The sequence below is a fragment of the Perognathus longimembris genome, chromosome 3 (assembly GCF_023159225.1).
Source record: "Perognathus longimembris pacificus isolate PPM17 chromosome 3, ASM2315922v1, whole genome shotgun sequence".
NCBI classification, from domain to species: Eukaryota; Metazoa; Chordata; class Mammalia; order Rodentia; family Heteromyidae; genus Perognathus; species Perognathus longimembris.
The window spans coordinates 76,474,143-76,496,601 of NC_063163.1; the positions used below are offsets into that span (position 1 = coordinate 76,474,143).

A 22,459-nucleotide genomic window follows, 5' to 3' on the forward strand; every position below is an offset into this window, starting at 1 on the left:
GGTGGCTTACCGCTGTCATACTACTTAGGAGGCTGATATGAGGATCACAGTTCAAAGCCAACCTTGGCAGAAAAGTCTGTGAGACTCTTAACCTCCTATAAGTTACAAAAAGCCAGAAGTGGTGGCGCTGTGGCTGAAGTGGTGGAGTGCTAGTCTTGAGCAGAAATAGGCTCAGTGCCAAGACCCAGAACTGGCAAAATAAAAACAGGGTCGCACCAGCCTCAGCTGGCCTCAAACTCCATTCCAAGTGAGTGCAGGGATTACAGGGGTATACCATATCCTGCTCCAGGTCGCTCTGTGTGTGCTGTGGCTTGAACTTGGCTTCAAGCTCACATTTAGCTTTATCACTCAAGGCTGGTGCTCAATTACTTGAGCCACAGCTCCACTTCTGGCTTTTCACTGGCTAACTGGAGCTAGTCCCATGGATTTACCTGCCTGGACTGGCTCCTAACTGCAATCCTAAAACTTGGCCTAGGAGTGCTAGGATTATGTCACCAGCACTCACCTCCCAGGTCTCAATTTAGGAACAAGATTGTTACTTTGACACTGGTGCCTAGCCCTGTAAGGTAAGCTACCTTGGGGGGTGGGGGTGAGAGAGATCAAGAGGATCACAGTTCCTTGTCAGCCCAGGCATACATATGAGACCCCTTCTGAATACTGGGCATGGTGGTGCCCACCTGACATCTGAGCCAGGACAGGAAGCCTAAATTTGAGAGGTTGGTCAGGTACACATCCTGGCAAGGACCAGTGCAATAAAAATGGTAGCAGGCCTGTCTTGTATGGGCAAGGCCTTGGTAGGTGTGAGATGGCACACTTGGGAGGTTGAGGCAGGGACAGCCTGAACTACATGGTGAAACCTTGTCAGGATGCCAGTAGCTCACTCACAGCTGTCATTGGGTGTGAGGCCAGGTCGGGCAGGGAGGTCCATGAGACCCTTCCCTTTCCACCCAAGGGAGAAGCGGGTTTCAGGGAGGATGCGCTGTTGATGGGGCGGCGAGAAGCAGAAGCGGGAGGGAAAAGGGAGTTCCAGAAGGAGGGCAGGGCTGGGGGTGCGGCTCAGGTGAAGGAGGGGGACAGCCAAGTGGAGGGATGAGGGGGAGAGGAGGGGCAAAGCCCCTTCCCGGGGCCTGGGAGATGTGCCCCATCCACCGCGGTAGGTTGACAGCGCGGTCGAGGCCGGGTGCCCCTCGCCCCGCCGGGCAACAGCACAACTCACACGTGCGTCCACGCCACGCTTTTATTCTCCTCCGCGGGTTCGCTCCCGGGCGGGTCCCGGACGCAGCAGGTGCGCTCGGTGCACACTTGAGGAACCGAGGGGCGGGCTCCTGTCCGCCGCGGCCCCCACCACGCCTGGGTCCTAGGTTCCAGCCAAAGGACGCTGGCGGGGACTCAGTTTCTCCAAATGCACGGGGCTCGGCTCAGGCAGCAGGGGATGGGAGGGCCTGGGGTCTAGTCCTCCCCCGCCCCTGGGCCGCCCCGCCCCTGCGTCGGTAGCTCCGCTGCGACCCCAAGGGCGACTAGGCCCCGTGATCTCGGGTTCGAATACTCCCACTTCCCTGTGGAGGCCTGAAGCCCGGTCGCCAGCGTGCCTTGTCCTCCCCCAGGGCGAGCGACCCCCTTCCCCCAGCTCCGTGAAAGCGGCCACCGCTGCAGCCAGGTGCGAGGAAGAGCGAGTTTATTGCAGGTTCCGGCGGGGAACCTGGCGCCCGCGGCTGGCCGGGGAGCGACGCCCTCCGCCCGCGCCCGCTGGCGGGCGACAAATCCGCTCCGGCTCCCGCGCAGCCGGCGGCGGCGCTCGTTCCACGCAGGCGCAATGCGTCCTTGTCCTCTCCTCCCGCCCTTCCCGGGGCCTTCCCGCGGGGATTCAAGGATGCGCATGCGCCCTCCGGCTCTCGGACTCTGAGAGAACACGCTAGGTCGCTTCCACCCGGGGGCCACGCGGGCCCCCGCAAGGGAGGTGAGGAGAGGAGGGAGAGGAAAGGGGCGCGCGTGCGCAGTGGTGCGCGGCGGCGGCAGCGCGGCGGCGGCGAAGGCGACCGCGGCTTCGCGGGCCCGGGGGAAGCGCGCCTGCCTTTCGCGCGTGCGCCGCGCTGGCTCAGTGCCGGGCGCGGGGCGGGAACCGCGGCAGCCGCGGGAGCCCCGGCCCTTAGCCGGAGTCCCCCGCGCGCAGCCAGCCGTTGCGCGCGACCTGGCCGGCCGAGGGCCTGGCGGACGGGCTGAACTGCAGCAGCTCGGCAATCAGGGACTTGCAGCGCTCCGACAGCTCGAGGCCCTCGGGGTACAGCACGCCGCGCTTCTGGCGCCGGGGCAGCCCGGCGATGTCCGAGTCGTCGAAGGGCATGCACCCGGTGACCATGACGTAGAGCACCACGCCCAGGCTCCACACGTCGTACTTCTTGGGGTCGTAAGGGATGCCCAGCAGCACCTCGGGGGACGCGTAGGCCGCTGAGCCGCAGTAGGTGGTGCTCAGGTCCGGGTAGCCGTGCGCCTGCCTCCCGAAGCCGAAGTCGGTGAGCTTGACGCGGCGCTCATCGGGGCTCAGCAGCACGTTCTCACACTTGAGGTCGCGGTGCACCAGGTGGTGGTCGTGCAGGTACCGTACGGCGCCCGCGATCTGCGCAAACAGGTCGCGCGCCTGCGAGCCAGGGATGCGCCCATTGCGCTGCACGGCCTGCAGCAGGTCGGTGGCGGCCGCCTCCATCACGATGTACAGCTTGCCGTTGCACACCTCGATGAACTCGAAGACGTGCACGATGTGCGGGTGCCGCACGCCCCGCAGGATGGACAGCTCTCGTGGCAGAAACTTGTTGACGAAGTCCGGGGGCGCTCGCCGCCGGTCCACCACCTTGATGGCCACCGTGCCCTTGTACTTCTTGGACGTGGCCACCTTGACCTTGGAGTAGCTGCCCTCGCCTATCGTGCGACCCAGCTTATAGCCGAGTTCGCTCAGGAGTTTGTCGCCCGACATGGTGGCGCCCAAGGCGCACGGAGAGTAGGAGGCGGCTGCTGTCGGGGGGCGGCCGGACTCCGATTTCGGGCCTAACCCATGGCGGTTGGCACCCGCGCCCCCGCACCCCCATGTGCCCACTCCCGAGCGCCGCCCGCCGCGATGCCTTTTATCGCCCGGGTAACAATTTCTGCCTTGTGAAGTGACCGCGGGCGTCACTCACTCGGCCCCGGGCTGGGGACCCCGCCCCGCGCGCCCCCCCAAGCCCCGCGCGCTTTGTGACCCAAGCGCTGCGCTGTGCACGGGCGGGAACGTGGGGGACGGGGCGCAGAATCGGTCCCCGAGGCCGGAACGTGCCTTTCTGGTGAGTCCCTTGGACTCCGAAAGCCCAGCCCGGGACCCTGGGCTGCCGGAGAGCCCACCACACACACCGGAGGAAGGGGGGAGGGCGGGAAAACTGAGTGACACCCCTGAAAACTCGGGGTTGCCCACTGGCGCTGAGCGTCGCCAAGAGGAAGCGGGACGCGATGGCTTTCACTGGGGAGCCCGGGGCGCTCCGGCGAGGGTCAGATGCCCACCGGCTCGCCCCGACGAGTATGTGACACGGACGACGCGAGGCCCTGGCAATGCGGGAGACCTTTTCAGAGGACTTCCGCCACACTCGTCATGGCTGTCGGTGACGTCACTTCCGTCCAGGACCGGAATCTCTGGGACCCTCAAAGATGGCGGCCTCGAAGGTGAAGCAGGACATGCCTCCGCCGGGGGGCTACGGCCCCATCGATTACAAGCGGAACCTCCCTCGACGGGGATTGTCGGGTCAGTGTCTTCCCGCGCCGACGACTCCGGGGCTGGGCCCTCGGGCGCGGCGGCGGCGGGACGGGGGAACCGGGAACGTGCCTCAGTTGACCGGAGGGTATGACCCTGAGCCCGGGACCCGCGGCGGCCTCGGTGAAACTGGTGCCCACAGCGGGTGAGGAACAAGCGGTCGTCCGGGTCCCGGGAGGCCTGTCCTGCTCTCCTGGGATTACACGCTCGGACCGCTGCACCGGCCCTGGGTGGATCCCGTGCCCCGGGCTCTGCCTCTCGTTCTGAGCCTGCCCGTTCCTCCACTTCCCTCCCCGTCAGTGCCTCCCGCATGGGGTCCTGCCGTGCCCGCCGCGGGCCTCGCGTCCCCGTAGCCTGGAGGCCCTGCGGGCCTGGCGCGGCAGTCAACGACCGCGGGTGTGTGGCCGCTGCCCGACCCGCTCCCCGGGACTCGCAGCCGAACCCCCAAACACTAACAGCCTGCTTTCTTGTTTATTTTTTTTGTCTTTACTGAGGCTTCAACTCAGGGTCTCGGCCGCCGGCCCTTAGTCCCCCTTGCTCAAGAATATCCCCCTTGCTCAAGAATGCCACTTGAGCCACAGCTCCACTTCCAGACTTTTGTGGTTAATTGGAAACAAGAGTCTCAGAGACTTCCCCTGCCTTGGCAGGCTTCGAGCCGCGATCCTCATTTCTCAGCCTCTTGAGTAGCTGGAACGACAGACATGAACCACCAGCACTTGGTTATATTAACATTTTGAATCCCTGCACCAGTTCCCTTCCCACCGCTGTCTGTGTGATCTGCGCAGCTCCCCCTCCCTTCCTTTTGTTGCTGTAGTGATTTCCCTGATTTTCATGATAACCAATCCTATGTGTATAACCAGATCTCCCTCTTTCCCTCTTGCCCTTCCCTGATGCCTACTGATGTTGAGTAGATTTTCTTCTTTGGCAGTTCTGGGGTTTGAACTCAAGGCTTCACACTTGCCAGGCAGGCACTCTACTTCTTGAGCAATGCCCCCAGCCCTTTTTGCCTTCAAATGTCTTTCTTTCTGTCAGTTATGGGGCTTGAACTCAGGCCCTGGCACTGTCCCTGAGCTGTTTTGCTCAAGGGTAGCACTCTATCAGTTGAACCACAGCTCCACTTCCAATTTTCTGGTGGTTCATTGGAAATAAGAGTCCCATGGACTTTCCTGCTCCAGCTGGCTTTGCGTAGCTAGGATTACAGGTATGAGTCACCAGTACTGGCTTGCTTTAGTATTTTCAAGAGGATTTAAATGTGTGACCAGGTTGGCCTGGATGATTATTCCCTATCCTTCCTGAGTAGCTGGGATGACAGGTGCTAGTCACCAAGCTCACCTGTTCATTAGTTGAGATGACATCTCATGAGCTTTTTGCCTGGGTTGTACTCAACTGTAATTCTTCCAATCTCAGCCTCTGGAAGAACTAGGATTATAGGTATATGCCACCATGCCTGACTTACATGATTTTTTTTTTTTTTTTTTTTTTTTTTTTTTTTTGGCCAGTCCTGGGCCTTGGACTCAGGGCCTGAGCACTGTCCCTGGCTTCTTCCCGCTCAAGGCTAGCACTCTGCCACTTGAGTCACAGCGCCGCTTCTGGCCGTTTTCTGTATATGTGGTGCTGGGGAATCGAACCTAGGGCCTCGTGTATCCGAGGCAGGCACTCTTGCCACTAGGTTATATCCCCAGCCCATGATTTTTAATTATTTAATTTTTTTAAGATTTGTGTTTTTGAGTTGCTAGAAATGGGATCGGGGGGCTTTGTGCATGCTGGGCACCTGCTTTACCACTGAGCTACCACTCCTGGGGCTTGAACGCAGGTCCTGGGCACTGTCCCTAAGCTTATTCTTTTGGTTGGGTTTTTTTTTAAACTGTATTTTTTTGTGTTTTCTTTTTTGGTACTGGGGATCGAACCCAGGACGTTGCACTTGCTAGGCAAGCGCTTTGCCACTGAGCTACATCCCAGCCCCCTAAGCTTATTCTTTTGCCAGTCCTGGAGCTTGGACTCAGGGCCTGAGCACTGTCCCTGGCTTCTTTTGCGCAAGGCTAGCACTCAGCCCCTTGAGCCACAGCGCCACTTCCGGCTTTTTCTGTGTATGTGGTACTGAGGAATCGCACCCAGGGCTTCGTGCTTGCTAGGCAAGCACTCTAACACTAATCCACACCCAGCACCAGCCCTTTTTTTTTTTTTGGCCAGTCCTGGGCTTGGACTCAGGGCCTGGCTTCTTTTTGCTCAAGGCTAGCACTCTGCCACTTGAGCCACAGCGCCACTTCTGGCCATTTTCTGTATATGTAGTGCTGGGGAATCGAACCCAGGGCCTCATGTATACAAGGCAAGCACTCTTGCCACTAGGCCATATCCCCAGCCCACCAGCCCACCAGCCCTTGGTTTTTGAGACAGGGTTTCACTGTGTAGCCCAGGCTAGATTGGAACTCATGATTTTTCTTGTGTCTCCCAATTCCATAACATTTAACTTTTTTTTTTTTTTTTTTTTTTTGGCCACTCCTGGGGCTTGAACTCCGCCTGAGCACTGTCCCTGGCTTCTCTTTGCTCGATGCTAGCTAGCACTCTATCACTTGAGCCACAGCGCCGCTTCCAGCTTTTTCTGTTTATGTAATACTGAGGAATCAAACGCAGGGCTTCATGAATGCTAGGCAAGCACTCCACTGCTAAGCTACATTCCCAGTCCAACATTTTTTTTGTTGAGTTATTTTACATTTATTTTGGATGCATCCTCATTAGATTGATCATACCATAATAGTTGCAGACTTACAAAGTCTGTTTTGTTTTTGTTTCTGCCTGGGGTCTTATGTAAGGAGTTGGTCTGGGGTCTGGTCCAGGCAATGCTGGCCCTCCCTCATCCTGAGTGCTAGCTTAAGCTCAGCCCTCACATTTGAGGCCCATCATCCACTCTGAGTTGGTGGTCACTGTTGGCTAAGGACATGGCAGGCCACTTGGCATGCAGCCGCCCAGCTGCCCTGGCTGTTGTGTAGCTGGTTCTTCCCACATCCCATTGTCCTGGCACCTTTGTTTGGAAGTGATGGGCCATGATGCGTTTATTTCTGGATCCAGTTCTGCCCTGCTGGCAGGCGGGTTGCTCTGTCCTGTACACACAGCTGCAGGTTCCTTTGTGAACAGTGGGTGCTGGGCCTGCAACTCTGTTCTTACCCAAAATGGTTTGTTTCCCTTGCTCTGCTCACAACTGCCTGCTCCATCTATGAACGCCGCCAGGTGAGGTGATGTGTGCCTCTAACCTGCTTACCTCAGGAGCTACAGCTGGAGGACCCAGAGTTTGAACCCAGCATGGGCAGCATAGTGAGCTACTGCCTCAAAAGGAGAGACAGTGGCCTGTGCTGTAGTGTGCCCGCCTCCTCCCTTCGCGGGTTGGCTCTGGAGGCCCAGGTGTGAGGGCTGGAGATCCCCATAGATGGAGAGGGGTGTGAACCCAGGGGGCATGGGAGGGGCACTCAGCCAGAGGGGAGAAGGGCGAGGTCAGCTGGGCTCCCTTCCATTCCACCCTGAGCCCTGGGCTCCAGCAGGGTAAGCCACAGGGTGATGGGGAGGCCGCTTCTCTACCTCCAGCCCTTGCACCCACAGTCGTGACTGAACCTTTCCCAGCCTGATGCTTTATCCAGCAGCCACCAGGCCATCGGGAGAGGAGAAGGAGGCGGGATGCTTGGCAGCTGCCTGTAAACTGGACCCTTCCTGCCAGTCAGGATTAGAGCCTGGTCCCCTGGGTCCTCAGTAAATATTCATGGTGCCTGGTCCTCCCTGGGCACAGCAGGAGCAGAGCCTGCCGGCCCCCATGCAGCCCCCTTCCTAGAGGAAGCCAGCTCACCACCCGTTCAGATTCAGGGCAGGGCAGGTGGTAGAGCCAGCTCTGCAGGAGCCGCTGATCCTTAGCAGGAGGCTTGCTGCACGGTGGGGTCCGGCTCCTGCATGGTGCTGACGGCCCCTTCTCTGCAGGCTACAGCATGTTGGCCGTGGGCGTTGGCACCTTGCTGTTTGGCTACTGGGGCATCACCAGGTGGAACCGTGAGCGCAGGTAGGGCCCTGGGAAAGCAGAGGGTGGGGGACGCCCTGACAAGCAGGGCCCAGACCCTCAGCTCTGGCCTCCATCTTGGTGGGGCCGGCTGGCAGCTGGCCAGGGGGCGGGCAGTCCGCTCTTTTGTTGGTTTTGATGGCTTAGAATAACTACACCACCAACCAGCCACTTGGGCACTGCCCTCCCCCTTGGGCAGCTCCTGGAACCTTCAGGAAGGAGGGGCCTCTGGCCTCTCCTGCCTCACAACACCACTTCCCCACTCCACCCCCGCTATTTTGAGACAAAGGGACCGGGGTTTTGTGAGTCCCAAAGAACCCCATGATCAGCCCTCCCCCACCCCCTGCAGCCTGCCAGGGCTATTTTTAGGACAATAAAAGTTTTTAATTGACAAGAAAGTGTAAAGCCAACAGTCTTGGGGACAGAGCCTGTGCCAGCTGCCCTCCCTGCCACCCACTGGAGCCCAGATCACCCAACACCCTCAGCGTTGAAGCCCCACGTGTCCAACTCCATTATGTCCCCCCACCAGTGCCTGCAGCTCCTCACGTTTGTCCCTCCCCGTGTCTCTCCTTCCCGGTGTCTGACCTCCATCATCACCTCTGCCTCTCCCTGTGTCTGACCCGACCTCGCAGGCGCCTGTACATAGAGGAGCTGGAGGCCCGCCTGGCACTGCTGCCCCTGTTCCAGGCGGAGCGGGACCGCAGGTACAGGGGTCGGGATGGGGACCCCAGGGAGCCGGGAGGGAGCTGAAGGCACCTGGGGGTGTGGTTCAGGGCCACAGCATCCCTGACCGCCGGGTCCCGGCCCCCAGGATGTTGCAGATGCTGCGGGAAAACCTGGAGGAGGAGGCCATCATCATGAAGGATGTGCCCGGCTGGAAGGTGGGTCCGGGGGGCGCGGGCAGCTCTGGGGCCTGGGCAGCTGGGCCTGGGTCGGCTAACTGCTACCTCCCACAGGTGGGCGAGTCCATGTTCAGCACCACGCGCTGGGTGCCGCCCACGACCTGTGAACTATACAGCTTGCGCCCCGCCAGCGAGCTTTCCAGGGCCGCCTTTGGTTTCCAGACCTACACATAGAGAACCTGCCCGCCGTTGGAGCCACCCTCGCGGCCCTCACACAATAAACGCTGGAGACTTGGGCTGTCTTGTCGGAACTGGGAAGGGAGGGGCAGACGGAGCAGTTAGCTTCCGCCACAGCCAATGGCCTTGCACTGCGCCTACGCGACTCCTCCTGATTGGTGGGTGGGAAGCAAGGGCCCGCCCGCCAAGGATGCACTGGGTTTAAAGGGCGGTGGGCGGGCGCCAGAGGAGCGCTCAGCTCGCTGCAGACATGAGTAGTGTGGCCAGGCTGGACCTGGAGACGCCCGAGGAGCGGCACTTCCTCAGGTCAGCCCGAGGTGGGGGGTGCGGGACGCGCAGGACAGGGGCCCCCGGGGATGGAGGGTGAGAAGAGAAGCAGATTGAGCAGTTGGGCCCAAGGATGGAGGTCCAAAAGGATGCAAGTGGGATGGGCTGCTCCTTGTGTCCCTCCCCTCCTGAATATTCATTGCCTCTGCAGGTAAGGGGTTTGGCTTTGCCAGTAGCCACCTTCCATCTTGACTCTAGATATGGGACCCAGCGGGACAGCCCAGGAACAGGCTCCAAACACCTGCTGAGGAGCCCAGCCAGAATATGGGCGCTTTGGGGAGGGCACGGGAGGCCAGGGATGTTTGTGGACTCTAGGGAGCCCTACAAGCTTTAGATTGGGGTGGCAGGTGTTTAAATTCTGAGGAAGACTAGGCAATAGTTGAAGAAAAGCTGGAAAGGAGCACATACAGCCCTTCTGCCTGGGAATTCCTGGATGTGTCTGAGCAATGTTCGGCTCAGCTCATTTTGCAGGTCACTCCTGTCCTGGGACTGTGAGGAAATCTCAGTCCCTCCAGGCACTAAATAAAGCTGAGGGGAGAAACAGAGCCCCACTGCAGAGGGGCCGGGCCTGCCCTGCCCTGCCTTGCCCAGCTTATTTGGTCACCTGTTGATTGACCCACAAGGCAAGGAACAGAGTGGTCCTCTACTGCTGTTGCCCCTCATCTCACTGTCACTGGATGAGATGGTAAATGTGCCATGCTCCCAGCCCACCATCTTCCTCACCACCAAGTGGGATTTTTGTTTGGTTTTTGCCAGTCCTGGGGCTTGAACTCAGGGCCTGATCACTCTTATTTTTTTCCCTCAATGCTATAGCATTCTACCACTTGAGCCACAGCTCCACTTCCGGCTTTTTCTGTATATGTGGTACTGAGAAGTCGAACCCAGGGCTTCATGTGTGCTAGGCAAACGCTTTACCACTAGGCCACATTCCCAGCCCTGTCACCAACTTTTTTATTTGAGGGGTGGTGCTGGGGTTTTAGCCATGGTTCCTATGCTTTTGAGACAGTGCTTCACAAATGTGGCCTTAAAATGCTCAACCTCCTGCCTCAGCCTGCACAGTGCAGTGTTAGGGTTACAGGTGAGCCCTGGGGTGTGCACCCCAGATCTGGATGCACTGTTGGACCTGCCATCCTGGGAGCAGGGCCACCATTCTGGTTGGAGTCCAATAGGAGCTCCTTTCCCTTCCACTTCCCCATCCTGCAGCTTCTTCCTCCACTGCTGCAGACTCAGCCCTGCCTATTCTCCCCTGGCTTCCAGACAGCACTTCCCAGCATGGCACCGAGTCCTGTCCACCCTGTCCCCTCTCAAGAATTCTTCTCCAGCTCTGTCTCTCCTCCTAAAACCCCCCCCTGGCTTGCTCCTCAGAAGTGTCCTGCAGTCTGCCCACCCACTGAGGCTCCTAGGTGCCAGCCCTCTGTGAGGGTGGGGTCCTCCCAGCTGCCCCTAAGTGAAGGCCACCATGGTCCCATCTTTAAGATCTCAACTTTGCTGGGATGGCAGTACTGGCACTTGAACTCAGGGCCCTGCACTCGCAAGGCAGATGCACTACTACATGAGCCCTAAGCCCCTTCTTTTTTTAAAAATAGGATGGTGCTTTTAGCCTAACCCAACCTGTCTTGACCAGAAATTTTATGTGTTCTGTGTTACTGCAATGACAGGATGGCAGCACTGTGCAAGCTTCTTACTGTGAGTGGAAGGAAAGGGAAGGGGTCTCTTGTGAGCTTCAGTGCCTAAAACAGCAGGTGGCCTTGGCTGCCAGCACAAGCAGCTAGGTGGAACCACCCTTCCTAGCTGTCCAACCCTAAATTTTAATATTTCGTACACAGCCACTGGGCCTCACAAATTGTATAGCACCTACCACCTTCAGGTTTACCCAGAGAAGTGCAGACAAATTCAGTGGCCACTCACCTCCCAGAGTGAGCCATAGTCTGCAGCTTTTAAAGCCCATTTTCCCTGGCCCCACTTGTCAGTCTAAGTCTGTCTCCTCCAGTGCCCAGGAGCTTGCTGGACATCATTTGCTGCAGTCATTCCCCCCAGCAGAGTTCTCTTGGGGAGTTAGAGGTGTGGCCCAGTGGGTAGACCGATAGTGAATAATTGGAAAGCAGCTGCAAGCACCCAGTTCCAGACCTAGGGAAAACAAGTTCTCTCAGGCCAGGCATGGTGGCCACACCTGTAACCCTGGCACTCAGGAGGGAGAGGCAGAAGGATCAAAAGCTCAAGGCCAGCTTGGGCTACATAGCAAAAACTGCATCTCAACAAGAAAGACCTCATCCCTCTCAACATTGTAATCCTTCTCAATCTCCAGCTTTGGAGCAGCTGTGTGCCAAGGTCTGCCATGCTTGTTACTTGGGGAACCTGATCAAGAAAGACCCCAGCAGGGTACAGGTGGCTCACACCTGTAATCCCAGCTATTCAGGAGATTGAAACTGGAAGATCACAGTTCGAAGCCAGCCCGAAAAGTAAAGTCCATGAGATTCATCTCCAATTAATGACCAGAAAGCCAGTAGTGGTGCTGAGGCACAAGTGGTAGAGCACCAGCCTTGAGCTGGTAGAGGCTCAGGGACAGCACCTAGGCTCTAAGTTCAAGCCCAGGACCGGCACGGAATTAAAGAACCTGCAAAAGCTCTTGATTGGGGTTCCTAACATCAACAGAAGGTTCCAGCTGCGCCTGAGTGACTCCTGCTTGTCTTTCCGTCCCTTTGTCACCCCCACCTATGTCCCCAGCGCCTCGGAGGCAGCCGCCCTGGAGCGGGAGCTGCTGGAGGACTATCGCTTCGGGCGGCAGCAGCTGGTGGAGCTGTGTGGACAGGCCAGTGCCATGGCCGTGACCAAGGTACCAGGCCCGGGCCCCACAGTGTGCCCAGGTACCCCTGCTACTCCTGGGCGGCACCATGGCATACAGGGCGGGCTCCCGGCCCACTCCCCTGCGGAATCAAGAATGTTAGGAGACAGGAACCCCCTGCTCCCCGACTTTGGGCCTCGGGGAGGGGCCTGGCCTGGAAATCTCAGAGGCCCTGCCGCATGTGCAGTGGGAAAGTCTGTAATTCTGGCAGAAGATAAACCCTCCATTGGCTCCCAGCATAGCTATGCTGGAGACAAGGGCTGTGCCCAGCAGGGAAACTGAGGCCCAGCTCTTCCCCCAGCGAGCCTCTCCCTGCCTCAGTTTCCCCATTTGTGCAAGTAGGACTCAGAAGTCCCGCTGTATCCCACAGGCCTTCCCCCTGCCGTCTCTGTCCCGGAAGCAGAAGACGGTGTTGGTCGTGTGCGGCCCTGAGCAGAACGGGGCAGTGGGGCTGGTGTGCGCCCGGCACCTGCGGGTCTTCGTGAGTAGCAGGGTTTCCACATCCCCTACCTGCCGCTGCTTCCCTCGTGGACCAGGGAAGGTGCCGGGTGCTGGGTCGGGAAAGAGGGGGGAAGCCTTCCCTCTAACGCCCAGCCTTCCCCTGCCGCCATCCGTGACCCTTCTCGTCCGTCCCTCCATCTGCCCCCCATGCCGCGCCCTCGCCACCACAGGAGTACGAGCCCACCATCTTCTACCCCACGCGCCCGCGGGGACCGCTGCACCAGGACCTGACCACGCAGTGTGAGAAGATGGACATCCCGTTCCTGTCCTACCTGCCTGCCGAGGTCAGGGGAGTCCCCGCCAAGGGGGGCGGGCTTGGCTCGGCCGCGCGCCCTGACGCCCCGAACCCCCAGGTGCAGCTCATAAACGACGCCTACACGCTGGTGGTGGACGCCGTGCTGGGCCCCGGCGAGGGCCCGGCCGAGGCCGCGGGACCCTGCGCCCGCGCGCTGGACACGCTGAAGCTGCTTTCCATCCCACTCGTGAGCCTGGACGTCCCCTCAGGCAAGCCGGGCTCCAGGGCCAGGCGCGACCCCACCCAGCCCCCCTCCCCCTGCGCTGCCTCAGCTTCCGCAGTTTGGAGGGGCGTGCTGTCTGGCAGAGGTCAATGTGACCTCGGTTCCTAGTCCTAGCGCCCCGCCCGTTCGCGACGCAGACCGAGCTCCCCAGGCTCCTCCCTGCCCCCTGGCCTTCGAGAACCATTAGGCCACTGGCAGGGCTGGGCCAGCCGCACACGTAGGGCTGCCGCATTGTGAGGGTCTCGTCAGGGTGGAGGGCAGAGTCAGGCCCTGATCTGAGCAGACAGCCTGGGACAGAACCTGTAGTCGGAGGGAGGAGGCCCGACTTCCAGTTTGCGGCCTCAGATTCAGGCTGGGGCGATGCCTGAGACCCACCCCTCCAGACCAAGGATGGGTGGGAGTGCGGGCCAGCCCGAGGGGAGCCAGGGCTGGCAGGGCAGGTCAGAGGGGGTATGGCGTGGGGGCCGAGCTCGACTGGGGTCCTAGTGGGCTGGCGCAGGACCGGTCAGAAGGCAGAGGCCACGGGCACGGTGGGGGAGGCTCTGCTAGTCCGAAGGCAGAGGTGCCCCAGCCCGCCCACCCTTAAGCCCTCCTCCCCGCAGGCTGGGACACAGAGACCGGTGGCGGCGGGGATGGCGAGCTGCGGCCCGACGTGCTGGTATCGCTGGTGGCGCCCAAGCGCTGCGCCGGGCGATTCTCAGGGCGCCACCACTTCGTGGCCGGCCGGTTCCTGCCGGAGGAAGTGCGCCGCAAGTTTGCCCTGCACCTGCCGGGCTACGCGGGCACCGACTGCGTGGCGGCGCTGTGAGGCGGCGACCGCCCGCACCAATAAACTCCGTCCCTACAACCTGCCTCTGCCTCCTCCTTGCTCTGCGGGCTCGCTGCGGGGTGGGCGACCTGGGGGCTCCCCGCACTGCCGAGGGCCTGACACGCGGGATCGCAGCGAGACCACTACAGGGCTTCCGCCGCTCCTGCAGGTTTAATTCCAAGCGGCCGGGGCTGGGAATGTGGCTTAGTGGTAAAGTGCTTGCCTAGCATGCATGAAGCCCCGGGTTCGACTCCTCAGCACTACACAGACAGAAAAAGCCATAAGTGGCACTGTGGCTCAAGTAATAAGAGTGCTAACCTTGAGCAAAAGAAGCCAGGGACAATGCTTAGGCCCTGAGTTCAAGCCCCAGGACTGGAAAAGAAAAGAAAAACACAAAAAAACAATTCCAAGCTGCACTTTCCGAGGCGCCGGACACGCCGACGGGGGCGACGCCCCGAATGGCTTCTGTGTCTGGCACCCGGGACAGAAGGCGGGGCCTGTGCCGCGCCCGCCCCCACGATCAGTCCTTGGACCGCCGGACACACCCGACGGGACCAGAGCACTCCGAGCCCACTCCGACCCGAGTCCCGCTCTGACCCATGGCGCCGATGGCGTCCCTGGGGCTGCTACTCTGTCTGCTCGCCGCCGCGCACCTGGCCAGAGCCCGAGGTGAGGCGCCGGCTCCTGCGCGCGCTGACGCACCGGGGACCCGCGTCTTCCCGGGCCCCGGGCCACTCGCTCGCTTGGGATGCAGGGGCAGTGGGGTCCCTGAGTTCCGGGACGACCTGTGGCGGGGAGAGGGTATCGTCCGGGCACCAGGGCGCCGATCCAGCCTGATGTGGGAGGTCCTAAGGCACAGGCCGCCCGCGGGGCGGAGGGACAGACCCGTCCCCATCTACCTTGCGTGCGGCGCCCGCGCCGCACTCAAAGCGAGTCCCAACCACCAGACGGGGATGGCGATGGGCGGGCTGCTGGGGAAACTCAGCCTGGCATCCTGCCTGCACCTCAGTAGCTCGGCTGGGTGCCCAGGGCTCTCTGCTGTAGGCTCGGGCGGGAGTGCACGGTGGACGTGGGCTGGATGGGCTCCTGGCGCCTCGTGGAGGGAGAGCGCAGCCCCGCTGGAGGGTGTGAGCTCCGCTGGATCCGGTCCGGGCCCCTCGTGACAGTGGATGTCACACGGGTCCCCGTCGCCGCACTCCCCTCCTGCAGAGGCCACGCCCACCGAGGGGCCCACGGCAGAGGTGCATGGCCAGCCCTCACCCACGCTGGAGGGCTGGGAAGGTGAGTGGACTATGCTCGCCTGCACTCGCCGGGGTCGGCCGGAGCGCGGACCGGGCGAGGAGTGTGGGGGGCGGGGCCAGCCGCGGCAGCTCTGGAGCACCGGCCACCGGCCAGCCGACTTGGCGGGCGGGCGACCGGGACTCCAGGCTGCGGCCTTTGACTCAGGAGCGCGCTGCCCGCAGATGCCAGCGAGTGGACGTCCTGGTTCAATGTGGACCACCCGGGAGGAGATGGCGACTTCGAGAGTCTGGCTGCCATCCGCTTCTACTACGGGCCAGCTCGCGTGTGCGCGCGGCCGCTAGCGCTCGAGGCGCGTACCACGGACTGGGCGCTGCCGGCCGCCGTTGGCGAGCGCGTGCACGCCAGCCCCGCGCGCGGCTTCTGGTGCCTCAACCGCGAGCAGCCGCGAGGTCGCCGCTGCTCAAACTACCACGTGCGCTTCCGCTGCCCACTCGGTGAGGTTAGGGCCGGCGGGCGGGCATGGCCATGTGTGGTGGACATGGGCAGGGCGTGGTGGGCGTGGCCCGTCATGGGTGTGGCCCCCGTGGGTGGAGCGTACTGGGACCCCATTGCGAGGTTTTGCTAGGAGCCCAGGGTCTGTGTGCAGGGGATGGAAGCTCTCAGGGGTATGGCCACAACTATGCCTTGGAGCCCACGTGTCAGGACACACCGCCGTTGGGGCCTCCTCAAGGAGGTCTTGCCCAGGGCTGCTGGGCGAGGCACCATGCCTCGGCCCGCCAGCAGTGCTGTTGGGGACCCTGGCGTCCCGGAGGCACAGGTCCTCCTTACCTCCCTCCTTCTGCAGAGCCTGCGTGGGGCGCATGGGGTCCCTGGGGTTCCTGTTCCAAGAGCTGTGGGCTGGGCCGCCGCCTGCGCAGCCGCAGCTGCTTGGCCCCGGCGGGGGACAAGTGTTCTGGGCGAGGACAGGAGGGGCAGAAGTGTGCGTGGTCACCGTGCCCAGGTAGGCCGGGGCGGGGCCTGGAGGTGAAGGTGGACCCCGGGGCAGGGCTCGCCAAAGGGGCGCCCAGGTCTGAGCCCCAGCTCCTGCGTCACTTCCTGCCAGTCTGTAAGCACTGGCGGGTGGTGTGGGAGCACTCCTGAGGAGCTCTCCTAAGGCCCCCGCGCCTGCCCTGGCAGACTAGAAGCCCCAGCCCTCCTGGGCCAGACACCAGGCCAGCCAGAAGCCGATGGAAATTCCACTCGGGCCTGGGCTTCACAAACACGGCTCTTCGGAGCCGGCTGCTGGGTGGGGGCACATGGTGGCCAATGGCAGGGACCCCACCCCACCCCGCCTGGCTCTGCCCTCCCCAGGCCTCTGCCCTCAAGTTTCCACTGGAATTTTCCATTTTGTGTGAAGCAGTGGGATTGGAAGTGAAAGAGATGTTGTCACCCATGACAGCCTCTCCCTGGGCTCCCAGCCCTCAGGTTTTCCTCCAGATCCCTGCCTCTTTGTCCTGTGCCCCAGACCCATCCCACGTAGGTGCTTCAAGCTAGGCAATGGGCATGGAGGGTGCTCAGGTGTGTTAAGTCCTCCCCCGATGGGGGCAGGGCCTGTCCCCCTGCAGCCTCCCTCTGTCCCCAGGCTGCAGTTCTGACTCCTGTGGGTGCCCTGACCACATCCTTCTGGGCTCCGTGGTCACCACCTCTGGGCGACCACTGTTGGGAGCCAGGGTCTCCCTGGGAGCAGGACCTGGCACTGTAGCCACCACTGATGCCCACGGAACTTTCCGGGTGCCTGGAGTCTGTGCTAGAAGCCAGGCCAACATCAGCGCCCAGCTGGATGGCTTCTCTGCTGGCCTGGCCCGGGCCACAGCCAACAGTTCCACCTCCGCAGTCGTCACCATTGTCCTTGATAAGCTAGGTAAGTACCTTGAATCTAGGAGCAAGAGAGCTGAGGGCCTGGCGCTGCTGGCTCACGCCTGCAATCCCAGCTACTTAGGAGGCTGAGATGTGAGGATGGAGGTTTGAAGATAGCCCAGACAGTTAAGTCTCTGAGATTCTTTTCTCCAGTTAACTGGAAAAAAAAGTCAGAAGTAGACCTGTTACTCAAGTGGTAGTGCACCTGAGTGGAAAAACTTCAGGTTCAGCGCTCAGGTCTGAGTTCAAGTTCCAGGATGGGGGAACACAGGGAGAGGCACTGAGGACAGGTAAGGACAATAGAGACTCGAGATGACATTGAGCCCTTGAGGTCAAGGGGAGGAGAGAGAAGCTGTAACAGATTGGGGGGTCCAACCCGAAGAGGCAAGCCCTGGGAGAAAGGGAGGGAGGACACTCACAGCTCTTAGGGCAGGGTCATGACCTTGGAGGACTTGCTCCCCAGGGAAGCCCTACTTGATGAAGCACCCTGAGTCCCAAGTTCGGGAAGTTGGACAGAATGTCACATTCTGCTGCAAAGCCTCGGGGACACTGACACCCAGCAAATACTGGTGGTGAGTGTCTGCGGGGGACAGGAGCCTGCCAGACTCTGGGCTGGCCTGGACTCCTTGGGTTTCCCATGGTGGAAAGGGGGGCGGGGAGGGCTTTCCCCAGCGCTCCCACCTGCAAGGGAGGGCAGCAGGCTGTGACCCGAGGAGGCTGTCCGCCTACCTGGCCATCCACCTCTTCCACCTCTCTCCCAGGTTCCACAACGGGACCCTGCTGGACCGGCACCAGCACGGGTACGGGGCGCACCTGGAGCTGCACGGGCTGCGCCAGAACCAGAGCGGCGTCTACCACTGCAAGGCCTCCAGCGAGGCGGGCGCGGTGCGCTCCCGCAGCGCCCAGCTCACCGTGCTGGGTGAGCCCTACACCTGAGATGGCAGCCTCCCCCAGGGTTTCAGCACTGCCCCACCTCGGCCTCCTGTGACCAGGCTGTCTCCTGCCTCCCCAGCTCCTGGCCAGCCGGCCTGCGACCCTCAGCCCCACGAGCACCTCATCCAGCTCCCCGAAGGCTGCAGCATGCCTGGCGCCGGCGGCCCCTCGTACCTGGACGTGGGTCGGTGTGCCGACAGCCTGTGTCCCGGGCCTGCGGGCATGGGATGTGGGGCCGCGGGCTCCCGCTGTTGCTCCGTCAGCCGCCTGGAAGGCCGGCGAGTGCCGTGTGCGGGCTATGAGCTGCCGGTGCAGGTGGTGGTGCAGTGTGGGTGCCGCGCGTGCCCGGCGCCCCGCGGCCTGGTGCGCGGCCGCGTGCTGGCGGAAGACTCGGGGGAGCCGCTGCGTTTCGCCCGCATCCTGGTGGGCCGTGAGCCTGCAGGCTTCACCTCAGCCCAGGGCGCCTTCACCCTGGAGGTGCCCGCCTCCACCGAGAGGCTGGTGGTGACTTTTGTGGACGCGGGTGGCAAGTTCATGGACGCCGTGCGCGTGCTGCCCTTCGACGCGCGCGGCGCAGGCGTGTACCACGAGGTGCGGGCGCTGCGCAAGGCACCCGCGGTGCTGCTGGACGCGCGCCAGGGCCACCGCCTGGCGCTGGGCGGCCAGCGGGGCCGCGCGGCGCTCGGGGAGCTGGTGCTGCCGCCCGGCGCCTTCCGCCGCGCCGACGGCCGGCCGTACGTGGGGCCGGTGGAGGCTAGCGTCACCTTCGTGGACCCTCGCGACCTGGCGTCGGCGGCCGCGGCGCCCAGCGACCTGCGCTTCGTGGACAGCGACGGCGAGCTGGCGCCGCTGCGCACCTATGGTATGTTCGCCGTGGACCTGCGCGCCCCCGGTGCAGCCGAGCAGCTGCACGCGGGGCCAGTGTCCGTGCGGGTGGCGGCGGCACACGTGCGCATGGCGGGGCACGCGGAGGCGCTCCAGCTGTGGTCGCTGGAGCCCGGGACGGGGCTGTGGGAGGAGGAGGCGGCGATGGTGGCGGAGGGGGCGGGAGCTCTGGGGGAGGTGGGAGCGGGAGGCTGGGAGGAGGAGGGGCTGGCGGGCGGCGCGCGGGTCCCAAAGCGCGGTGCAGGCGCGGTAGGGCGACGTCGGCGTCGCGAGGAGCGCGCCTTCCTAGTGGGCCACGTGCAGCTGCGCGAGCGGCGCCTCTTCAACCTGGACGTGCCCGAGCGGCGCCGCTGCTTCGTCAAGGTGCGCGCCTACGCCACCGACAAGTTCGTGCCCAGCGAGCAGGTGCGGGGCGTGGTGGTCACGCTGGTCAACTTGGAGCCCGCGCCGGGCTTCACCGCCAACCCGCGCGCCTGGGGCCGCTTCGACAGCGCCGTCACTGGGCCTGACGGCGCCTGCCTGCCCGCCTTCTGCGACGCCGAGCGGCCCGACGCCTACACGGCGCTGGTCACCGCCACACTGGGCGGCGAGGAGCTGGAGCCCGCGCCCTCGCGTCCGGTCCCGCGGCCCGTCGTGGTCGGCGTCCCTGAGCCCTACCTGGGCCGCCTCGGCTACCGCCGCACCGACCACGACGACCCCGCCGCCAAGCGAAACGGCTTCCGCGTGAACTTGGCCCGGCCGAGGCTCGAGGAGCCGGGCGAGGCGCGCGGCCCGCTGTACCCGTGGCGCGCGCTGCGCCAGTGCCAGGAGGCGCCGGTGACCGACGCGCATTTCCGGTTCTCGCGCGTGGAGGCCGACCGCTTCGAATTCAACGTGGTGCCCTTCCGCGAGGACGCGCCCGCCTCGTGGACGCGCCACCGCCTGGCCTGGTGGCCCAACCCGCAGGAGTTCCGCGCCTGCTTCCTCAAGGTGCGCCTGCGCGGTCCGCAGGAGTACGTGGTGCGCGCGCACAGCGCGGGGGGCACACACCCGGACACGCGTGGCCGCCTCTACGGCCTGCGCGACTCCCGCAGCGTGCGCGACCCCGGCCGGCCCGGCGTCTCGGCCGCCTGCCTCGAGTTCAAGTGCGGCGGCATGCTGGTAGACAGGCGCCGGCCCGACCGCACGCGCGTCACCGTCACACCGCAGGGCAGCTGCCGCCGCGTGGCCGTCAACGCGCTCCTGCGGGACTACCTGGGCCGGCACCCACCGCCCGACCCCGCTGATGAGCCGGCCGACGACCCCGCCGCCTTCTCCATGCTGGCGCCGCTCGACCCGCTGGGCCACAACTACGGTGTCTACACCGTCACCGACCAGAGCCCCCACCTTGCCAAGGAGATCGCTATCGGCCGCTGCTTCGATGGCTCCTCCGACGGCTTCTCCAGGGAGATGCGGGCGGATGCGGGCGCCGCCGTTACCTTCCAGTGCCTCGAGCCGCCCGCCAGGCCCAGCCTCTTCCAGCGGCTGCTGGAGGCTCCGGCCTCGGCGCTGGCCGACGTCCGCAGGGACATGGGGGAGGCGGCCCGGGCGCCGCCTCTGCCGACTGGGGCCTCCCCGGGCCCTGGGGACCAGTGACCTGGCGCCCCGGGCCCTCCAGGCCTCCTTCCTTGCGCTTAGCTAGGATTTGGCCGAGACAGGAACCGTGGTGTCTGGCAGTGGAGCCCCGGGGGCAGGGGGCCGCTGAACACGATCCCAGTCGGGCCTTGGGGAGACAAAGGTCCAGCCACCTGGGGCAGGGTTGAAAGGACTTCAACCTTCATTCCAGACACCCCGCCTTCTGCCCGTGCCTTCCCGGCCTCCTTGACCTTTATGGGGTTCACCGCCCTGAGCTCTGTCAGGGAGGTTATTTATTGGATAAAGCCCTGGGGGTGGTGGGAGTGTGTAGGGGTCCGGGTTTACTCCCAGGAATGCAAGAAGGGCTTCTTAGGGTCCCGTTGCATGCAAGGGAGACCTCCAGGGCTGTGGGGTTGCCGGTCTGTGTTTGGTGCTGGGAGCCCCCCCTCCAGGGCAGGGCAGGTGCTGGGGGCTCCATTAAAAATGCTTCCACTCACCCAGTCCATCTCTGAGTACCAGTGGGAGGGGAAAAGGCCGGGGTACAGCTCTGAAGGTATAGGGCACACACACACACACTCGCCCTAGGCCAGGTGCCAATGGCTCACACCTGTAATCCTAGCTTTTCAGGGGTCAGATCTGAAGGCCTTAGTTTGAAGCCAGCCAGAGCAGGAAAGTCTGAGAGTATTTTCCAATTAACCACCAAAAAGCTGGAAGTGGGGCTGTGGTTTAAGTGGTAGAGCACCAGATTTGAGCGAAAAAGCTCAGGGACATTGCCAGGCCCCCAGGACTGCGCCAAAACAAAACCAAGAAACAAGCCCAAAACACAGGGCAGGTGTGTACAAGGAGCAGCTCAACAGCATGGCCTGACCCAGGTACACCCCATGTGACATGTGCTGAGAGTCCCAGCCTGAGGCCCTGGACCCTGAGCTCAGCCCAAGCAGAGCAGGCAGGGAGCAGCCCTGGCCAGGCACCAGGGCCTTCCTCCTTGGGGGCCACCCCTGCCCTGGCCACATGGTGAGCCTTAATCTGCATGTGGGCCCACAGCTTACTCATGTTCTGTGAGCCAGTGGCTGAATCCCCCCAGGTCCTGGCATCCCAGGGCCAGTGGCTATTGTGATTACACCCTCTTTTTGAGACAGAAACAGCCCTGGGCTGTCACCTGAGTCCCAGCATAAGTGGGGGACCTGGTGGCCACAACCTCCAGCCCCCTAGAGGAGTCGGTGCAGTGAGGGAGCCGGGAGGCCCCAGTGAGTATGGGGCTCTGCAGGCCACCCCACTCCTTCACTCCTTCCACTGTCCATCATGGAGCTAGGGACCAGACAGTTGTGTGCCAGTGGGTGCTGAGGAGCGGGGAGACAGGCACACGGGCCCTAACACCTCTGGGATTGGCTGCCGAGGAGCTCACTTCACCTGTCCACCCCCCAGGCCATGTCCACTCCCAGGGTCACCATTCTGCCCTCCAAGAACACTTCTTGTGCCTTGAGCGGGGTGTGGAGGACCAGGGCCAGCCTTGGCCTCTGTGTGCACTGCTGGCTCCCCAGAGAAGAGTGAAGTGTGTGACGTGTGCGTGTGCATGTACACGCGCATCCTGGTGCTGGAGTTCATGCTGAAGATGTCCTCAGCTCTGGGTGCCTGGGAATAGCCCAGGCAGGAAGTTTCTCCCCACCATGGTTTCCAGCCACTCCCAGCCCATGGGGTTAGGGGGATGTGATTGTAGGTCTGGAGCCCTGTTCAGGCTGAGGGTGCTGGGGGGAGCAGGGGTGGGGCCCCCCCAGCCATAGGCAGGGCCTGCAGCAGCCTCCTGCCCTGTGATGAGGTGTCTCACCCTAAGGCCAAATACCTTTCATTGTGGAAGTGCTGCTGCCAACCCTGGGGAGCCAGCAGGGGCGGGGGGGGGGTGGTAGTGGTGGTGGTGGTGGTGGCTCTGGCTCCCCTCATCCTGCAGCCCTCACCCTGGTCTCCAGATGAGGAAACTGAGGCTCTGAGAAGCTCTGAGAGGCGGGTGCTTGTTGTCCTGGTGCCCCCTC

The 22,459-nt window shown here is 62.6% G+C and overlaps 4 protein-coding genes across 5 annotated transcripts; 3 read left to right on the plus strand and 1 right to left on the minus strand.

Annotated features, from left to right (window-relative positions):
• Positions 1 to 500: 500 nt before the first annotated feature.
• Tssk6 (testis specific serine kinase 6) lies at positions 501 to 3,269 on the minus strand. Its single transcript, XM_048342670.1, has 2 exons — positions 1,217 to 3,269; positions 501 to 703 (listed from the first exon to the last, which is right to left on the minus strand). The coding sequence occupies exon 1, from the start codon at positions 2,966 to 2,968 to the stop codon at positions 2,147 to 2,149; it is 822 nt and encodes a 273-aa protein (XP_048198627.1). The 5' UTR covers positions 2,969 to 3,269; the 3' UTR covers positions 501 to 703; positions 1,217 to 2,146.
• Positions 3,270 to 3,609: 340 nt separating this feature from the next.
• On the plus strand, positions 3,610 to 8,946 carry Ndufa13 (NADH:ubiquinone oxidoreductase subunit A13). Its single transcript, XM_048342673.1, has 5 exons — positions 3,610 to 3,763; positions 7,733 to 7,811; positions 8,441 to 8,512; positions 8,620 to 8,689; positions 8,765 to 8,946. The coding sequence occupies exons 1-5, from the start codon at positions 3,670 to 3,672 to the stop codon at positions 8,882 to 8,884; spliced, it is 435 nt and encodes a 144-aa protein (XP_048198630.1). The 5' UTR covers positions 3,610 to 3,669; the 3' UTR covers positions 8,885 to 8,946.
• A 148-nt stretch (positions 8,947 to 9,094) lies between these two features.
• Positions 9,095 to 14,047, plus strand: Yjefn3 (YjeF N-terminal domain containing 3). Of its 2 annotated transcripts, none has more exons than XM_048342671.1 (6): positions 9,095 to 9,193; positions 11,939 to 12,047; positions 12,427 to 12,537; positions 12,728 to 12,841; positions 12,911 to 13,061; positions 13,678 to 14,047. In XM_048342671.1, the coding sequence occupies exons 1-6, from the start codon at positions 9,138 to 9,140 to the stop codon at positions 13,881 to 13,883; spliced, it is 747 nt and encodes a 248-aa protein (XP_048198628.1). In that variant the 5' UTR covers positions 9,095 to 9,137; the 3' UTR covers positions 13,884 to 14,047. The 2 variants fall into 2 exon arrangements, with proteins under 2 accessions (XP_048198628.1, XP_048198629.1); XM_048342672.1 differs by having other exon boundaries at positions 12,917 to 13,061.
• A 444-nt stretch (positions 14,048 to 14,491) lies between these two features.
• Cilp2 (cartilage intermediate layer protein 2) lies at positions 14,492 to 20,453 on the plus strand. The gene is made up of 9 exons (XM_048340696.1): positions 14,492 to 14,552; positions 15,093 to 15,164; positions 15,347 to 15,619; positions 15,970 to 16,125; positions 16,747 to 17,025; positions 17,485 to 17,593; positions 17,783 to 17,940; positions 18,034 to 18,986; positions 19,074 to 20,453. Exons 1-9 carry the CDS (start codon positions 14,492 to 14,494, stop codon positions 20,451 to 20,453), a joined length of 3,441 nt encoding a protein of 1,146 aa, XP_048196653.1.
• Positions 20,454 to 22,459: the final 2,006 nt, after the last annotated feature.

Coding starts and splice junctions, on each gene's coding strand:
- Tssk6 (XM_048342670.1), bottom strand. CDS start 2,968: ATGTCGGGCGACAAACTCCTGAGCGAACTCGGCTATAAGCTGGGTCGC.
- Ndufa13 (XM_048342673.1), top strand. CDS start 3,670: ATGGCGGCCTCGAAGGTGAAGCAGGACATGCCTCCGCCGGGGGGCTAC. Junction 3,764..7,732: donor CCCTCGACGGGGATTGTCGG/GTCAGTGTCTTC, acceptor CCTTCTCTGCAG/GCTACAGCATGTTGGCCGTG. Junction 8,513..8,619: donor CAGGCGGAGCGGGACCGCAG/GTACAGGGGTCG, acceptor CCCGGCCCCCAG/GATGTTGCAGATGCTGCGGG.
- Yjefn3 (XM_048342671.1), top strand. CDS start 9,138: ATGAGTAGTGTGGCCAGGCTGGACCTGGAGACGCCCGAGGAGCGGCAC. Junction 9,194..11,938: donor GAGGAGCGGCACTTCCTCAG/GTCAGCCCGAGG, acceptor CTATGTCCCCAG/CGCCTCGGAGGCAGCCGCCC. Junction 12,538..12,727: donor CCCGGCACCTGCGGGTCTTC/GTGAGTAGCAGG, acceptor TCGCCACCACAG/GAGTACGAGCCCACCATCTT.
- Cilp2 (XM_048340696.1), top strand. CDS start 14,492: ATGGCGTCCCTGGGGCTGCTACTCTGTCTGCTCGCCGCCGCGCACCTG. Junction 15,165..15,346: donor CACGCTGGAGGGCTGGGAAG/GTGAGTGGACTA, acceptor CGCTGCCCGCAG/ATGCCAGCGAGTGGACGTCC. Junction 17,594..17,782: donor ACACCCAGCAAATACTGGTG/GTGAGTGTCTGC, acceptor CCTCTCTCCCAG/GTTCCACAACGGGACCCTGC.